Here is a 6,701-nt window from a genome sequence, read left to right on the forward strand (position 1 = left end):
TGTTCTACAATGCAGAAGTTTATTCTCAGACTTTGCATTGTTTTTATCTCTTGCAACTTCCCATTCTTAAAGGGGTTGTAAAGGTACAATTGTTTTTCCCTAAATGGCTTCCTTTACCTTAGTGTAGTCCTCCTTCACTTACCTCATCCTTCCATTTTGCTTTTAAATGTTCTTATTTCTTCTGTGAAATCCTCACTTCCTGTTCTTCTGTCTGTAACTCCACACAGTAATGCAAGGCTTTCTCCCTGGTGTGGAGTGTCATGCTCGACGCCTCCCTTGGACTACAGGAGCGTCAGGACACCCACTAACACACAGCTCCTTTCTCTATCTGCAACATAGAGAGCGTCCTGACTCTCCTGTAGTCCAAGGGAGGGGGTGAGCACGACACTCCATACTAGGGAAAAATTATACCTTTGTAACCCCTTTAATTATTATTATGTGAGCTGCCCTGACCGCAGAATGAGTGTTTCCTCAAGCTCTCCCTCCCTCCAGTCACCGCAGTGTGGAGATCACAGTGGGGAGGAGAAAGCGGAGCAGAGTGAATAGCTAGTTCATGTGCCTGAATAGTACACTTCTATACTGGCACATGGAAAATACAAGTGACTCATTCAGTAAACTACAGCCCCAGGTGACATTGCCAGAAGGAAAGCAGGAAGAGAAAATTGTAATGCATTTTTTAAAATGGCTCAGACAATTAGGGATACTGGAATACAAGGGAAAGATTTTTATTTATTTTCTATAAAACTGATTTTGCAAAATAGGATTGCCATCTATGTTGGGCATAATATCTGAAGGAATTTAATTTTTAGTGCTAAAGGTGAGGGTACGTTCACCTTTTCATGAAAAAAGATTCCAAAGATTGTAAGTTCTATCTTACAGGAGCCTCTGATTCCTACAGTACTAAAGTGTATTGTATTTGTACTGTCTACCTTCAAGTTGTAAAGCACTGTGTAAACTGTTGGCGCTGTATAAATCCTGTATAATAATAGTAAAAAACAATATCCTGGCCACCCCTTTGGACTATGCTGCACATAGTAGTCATGATGCCCCGGTGTAGCTGTCCATACACTGCAATATACAGCCCCGGCGTGAGCATCCATGAGAATGCTCACAATAACAATTGGTTAGCACAGCCATGTAACTCTGCTGACCAATGGGAAAATGATGATGGATACTAACTCCAGGGCTGTGTATTGTGATGTACAAATTAACCAAAACAATCTTACCCTCACCCTCACCTATTAAGAGTCTAAAAAGCTGCAGTACCCAAAGCTTAAAGCTGGGGTTCACCCAAAAAAATAAAATTTAACATTACATTCAGGCGAGTTGTTAGAATGACAATTGGCTGTTTTTTTTTTTTTTAAATCCTTGCCGTACATACTGTTTTATATATATATGTTCACCGCGGCTTCCGGGTATAATCTGCGGGACTGGACGTTCCTAATTGATTGAAAAGCTTCCAACTGGTGCATACAGCGCGTCACGAGTTGCCGAAAGAAGCCGAACGTCGGTGCGCAGGCGCCGTATAGAGCCGACTCGCAGTCCGGCTTCTTTCGGCAACTCGTGATGCGCTGTATGCGCCGGTCGGAAGCATGTCAATCAATTAGGAACGCCCAGTCCCGCAGATTATACCCGGAAGCCGCGGTGAATATATATATATATATATATATATATATATATATATATATATATATATATATATATATATATATATTATTTATATATATATATATATATATATATATATATATATATATATATATATATATATATATATATATAAAAAACGGTATGTACGGCAAGGATTTAAAAAAAAAAACAGCCGATTGTCATTCTAACAACTCGCCTGAATTTAATATTAAACATTTTTTTGGGGTGAACCCCCGCTTTAAATTAAGTGGGCAAAAATATGTGAAAATACCTGGTACAGCAAAACGGTATTCAATATTTCAAACCGATGTTTTCAAAAGCATGAAATAAAAAAAAAATTGTGTTCCAAAACATAATATTAATACAATAATTCAACCAGTGCAAATGATAAGGCTTGAAATGGTAAAATATCCCAAAGTCCATTCATCTGATCATCTTCAATGGTGACTTTCCAAAATGAGACAAACTTCTCACTTCCAAAAAACAGCGGCTGAAAAACGCATTGATGTAAACATGTACCATAGGAAATCATGTTTAATGGACTTTAGTGCATTGGTGCGAAAATGGGGTTAAAAAAAGGTAAAAAAGCAGGGATTTTAACCACCGCCCGCCGTATTGTCAAATGACGGGCAGGTGGGCGACAGCTCTCTCGTTCTGGGATGATTTATGACGTCGTCCCACTCTCGCTGCACTTGTATGCCTGTGGAGGCGTGCTCTGTTCCTGGGACACGGCACATCACCGGTCCCGGGAAAGATTACAAGGCTGTTTGCCCATGTAATCAGCTGTGCCCAATCACATGTAAACAAGGCAATGCCGGTTATTGGCATTCCTTTCTTCACACTGACATTGTGTGAGGAGAGGAGAACGATCAGCGGTATTTCCTCACAGGGGAGATCTGCATAGATAATCTGGGTACTGCCAATCAGTGCCCATCAGTGATGCCAGCCAGTGCTGTCTTTAAGTGCCTTCTCATTAATTCCCATCAGTGCTGCATATTGGTGCCTCCTCATAAGTGCAGCCTATCACTGCCCATCAGTGCAGCTTCATCACTGCACATCAGTGAAGGAGAAAAATTTACAAGATTCTATAACCGAAACTACATTATGTTTTTTTGCAAAAATTTAAAAAAAAATCTGTGGTGATTAAATACCACCCAAAGAAAGCTATATCTGCCTTAAAAAAACACTGAAAATTGGCCTAGGCAGGGATGGAGTAAAAGTGCCCATTATACAAGTAGTTAAGCAGCCGGGATGGGGCTCCTGAAGATATCGATGACAAAGGGTGGATCACGGAGATCTTTTAGTGTTAGGCCAGATTCATACCTATGCATTTTTAGTGCTTTTTGCAGATTTGAACTACAGAACGTGTTCCATAGGAAACCGTGTTAAATGGACTGTAGTGCAAATCTGCAAAAAGCACAAAAAATGCATAGATGTGAATCCAGCCTTAGAGAGGACAGTCTTCCAGCAGCCTAACTTGAATGATTAGATCTAGAGGTGTCCAGCTACACAGTGCCAGAGAGGTGGACTGTGGGGAATGTCCTCCTGTGCGCTTTTATTGAGAAGTGGTTTTTAATGTGAGTGGGTTTTTTAATAAATGCCTTTGTTTTTTAATACAAAGAGGACTATGGGCCAGATTCACGTACAAGAGCGCCGGTGTAACGTAACCCGTTTACGATACACCGCCGCAAGTTTCCAGTTTTAGTGCCCGATCCACAAAGCACTTACCTGGAAACTTGCGGCGGTGTATCGTAAAGACGTCCGGCGCAAGGCGGGCCAATTCAAATGGGCGTGTGCCATTTAAATTAGGCGCGCTCCCGTGCCGGACCTACTGCGCATGCTCCGTTTCGCAATTCCCGTCGTGCTTTGCGCACAGTGACGTAATTTTTTCGAACGGCGATGCGCGTAGCGTAATTCCGTATTCCCGGACGGCTTACGCAAACGATGTTTATTTTTAAATTTAGACGCAGGAACGACGCCCATACTTTATACAGCAATACGATTGCTGTGTAAAGTTAGGGCACCTAAAACGACGACTAACTTTGCGACGGGAAACTAGACTAGCGGCGACGTAGTGAACGCGAAAATCCGTCGTGGATCGCCGTAACTCCTAATTTGCATACCCAACGCTGGTTTACGACGCAAACTCCCCCCAGCGGCGGCCGCGTTACTGCATCCTAAGATCCGACAGTGTAAAACAATTACACCTGTCGGATCTTAGGGCTATCTATGCGTAACTGATTCTATGAATCAGTCGCATAGATAGAAACAGAAACAGAGATACGACGGCGTATCAGGAGATACGCCGTCGTATCTCTTTTGTGAATCTGGCCCTATGTCTTTGCTTTTCTTTTTCTGAGTTTAATATTACTGGGTATTTCCTTATGCTGGCCACTTTGAAAGATAGTTTTAATCCACTAGAGCCCATCCCTTCTGTTTAAAGGGACCCTGCCTTTTTGTCCTTTTTATAACATTAATAACAGTCTTTGTCCAGATCACATCCATGTGATCACTGCATGAGCAATTACATGTGAGTTGGTGTGATTAGCTGTGAGAGTCTGCAGCTTCCTGTTTCTTTCAATGGGCCTGTAATTGCGGTGCAGGTACATTCGCAAGTGTAAATGCACCCTTAAACATTGGCAAAAGATATTTCACTAGTCCGATTAATGTCGGTGTATGTTTATTGAATGTACTACCCTTGATCAATGTATTTCTTCATAGCCAACAAGTTTGTCCCAGTATAGGTTACCACTGATGATATCCTTTAGATAACCGCCTCTGCCTTTATTACTTACCTAGTCAATGATCTGGAACAAACATGCACTTGTTAAAAATCTGTATTCCTGATTGCTTACTTGTCCTGGGTTTGTCACTTAAAAATAATGATTTTTAACCCACAGGTTCAGCCACAGACTGTTACATTAACCCAAGCTACAGCCACAGGCCCACAGCAGGTACAGGTGATACCAGCAGGCACAGCTGCAGCCCATGTGGTGCAACAGAAGCTTTTACAGCAGCAAGTAATGGCAGCTACTGCTTCACAACAACTCCAGACTTCTGTGAATCAGACTACAGCACCTGTATCCAGCACAGCAGATGCCCAGAGTCAGCAGGCAAAGCTGCAAGTACGAACCCAGACAGTCAGGATTAAAGCTCCCACAAAACCCAGTTGAGGTGCATTTAGGACATAAGACATCTTATGCACAATGCCTTGTTATGGATTGATCATGGACATTCTTAGATCATTCTTATGATTTGGGCTTTTAAAAACGTTCAAAAGAATCATGCTTTTTTTCCAGAAGACAAAACTTGATTAACGTTGTTTGCTCAAGACCCGGAATTCCAGGAGTTATGTATTGGAGTACCAGAACTGAGCCTAAGCCTGCCAGAGTCTTGCTGAGCGTTACCATGAAACCATTCACTTTTTGTCCAGATACATACTGTCTGTTAATGTGTATAAATATTCAGTTGTGTGGAGGAGTAGTGGACACTGGTGGCTGAACTTTAATGGCATAACTATTTACTGTATGGACTAATTGGATCTCTATTCACAATAGCACAAATCAATGTAATTACCAGGCTTACATTTAAATTGATTGTATATCTATTGGAAAGGAACAGTGTGTGTGCATGATAAATACATGATCACATGATCACACTATGGGTGAATAGCCCTATCTACTGATGACCAACCACAATGGGGATGAAAGCCATAACTGGAATAACAGGTTTCACATTTGTTGCCTTTGTGGGTGCAGTTAAAAAAAAAAAAAAGAAAGAAACCCCTAATGTCACCCACAGCCTCTTGTTTTCATAGATGATTCTCTTAATCAGGTTAAAAAATTAGAGCATTTGGGCATCTTAACTATTTTTATATGAACATGAAGTATTCTACAGTGGGAAGTTTTTATAGACCTAAAATCCTGTATTCAGATAATAAGCCTTTTACTGCTGGAAGAGGAAACAACTCCTTGCTTAAAACATTGGATAGATAACATTGTTTCTTTATTTTTATTAGCCCTAATACATTGATTATAAGTTTACAGTTACACAAATGGTAATATTTTAAAATGTAATTTATATCATTATGTTCTAATACATGTAGCATTCTACAGCTGTGTATATTTTTTTGTACAGAATAAGTTCAGATATAGCAAAAGAAGGGTAATTATGAGCATGTGGACTACATCTTCTGTCATCATTCAGAGGACTTGTGTGATGATATGAGCTGTCGTTTATTTGATCTTAAACAATAGATTGGTTTAAATGTGCACACACACCTCCTCCTTTTTTTTTTTTTTTTTAAATAAGGTTTACTCTTTTATGAGAACTTTAGCAATGAGTGGTGTCCAGTGTTTTCGGCAGTAATAATTGCAGGTACCCCGCTGCAAACGAGGGCTTGCTTCTTGCACAGTAACTTCTTTTTGAAGTAACTATCAGGTATAAGACAGGACTTAATAAAAAGGGTCCAAGGTTTTCTGTCATTTTTCTTGCACCCTTCCAAAGAACCAAGATGAAAATCTTAAATGTGAACATTAGTGTATGAGATTGTATAACTTTGATTCTCCCATTTTTTTTTCTTTTATTTTCCAAGAAAGTTTTGTAAAGAAATGTATTGTGTTTGTGTGAATTATTTTGAGTAAGGACGAAATTGAGTCACTCATTTAAACTATAACCTTCAGGTTATTGGGGAGTATTTCTTGCTGCTGTTATCTTGATCCTGCATTTTATGGTACTTATCTGTTTTAGAGTTTTTTATTTTTATAGTTTTCAGAGGAAAGACAAAACGGGTTTCCTTTGCATTAACTCTGCCAGCTTTCTCTCAGTGTGGAGAATAAATGTGGAGCCTATTGACCTGCATAAATGCTTGTATGTGAATCTCTGAATCGAAAATAAGCTTCATACTGAATGTAGAAAAGCTTGGCATTTACATATTTCTTCAAATGTCTGGTCTAGCAGAGGACATATATGCCTCCTTATTAAATTCTGCATCCTCGTAACTCAGCAAAAACTCACATCGAAATAAGGTATATATAAAAAAGATGACGTGA

General features: G+C 39.9%; 1 protein-coding gene across 3 annotated transcripts in view; it reads left to right on the top strand.

The window, feature by feature from the left end:
* The window catches only part of LOC120935633 (E1A-binding protein p400-like), a 164,386-nt gene extending 158,125 nt beyond the window's left edge, over positions 1–6,261 (top strand). For all 3 annotated transcript variants that reach the window (XM_040347686.1, XM_040347691.1, XM_040347688.1), the window contains exon 52: positions 4,551–6,261. In XM_040347686.1, coding sequence (XP_040203620.1) covers positions 4,551–4,823 — 273 coding nt within the window. In that variant the 3' untranslated portion in view covers positions 4,824–6,261. The remainder of the gene's footprint in view (positions 1–4,550) is intronic.
* The last annotated feature ends 440 nt before the right edge of the window (positions 6,262–6,701 follow it).

The sequence above is a fragment of the Rana temporaria genome, chromosome 1 (genome assembly GCF_905171775.1).
Source record: "Rana temporaria chromosome 1, aRanTem1.1, whole genome shotgun sequence".
Taxonomy (NCBI): Eukaryota; Metazoa; Chordata; class Amphibia; order Anura; family Ranidae; genus Rana; species Rana temporaria.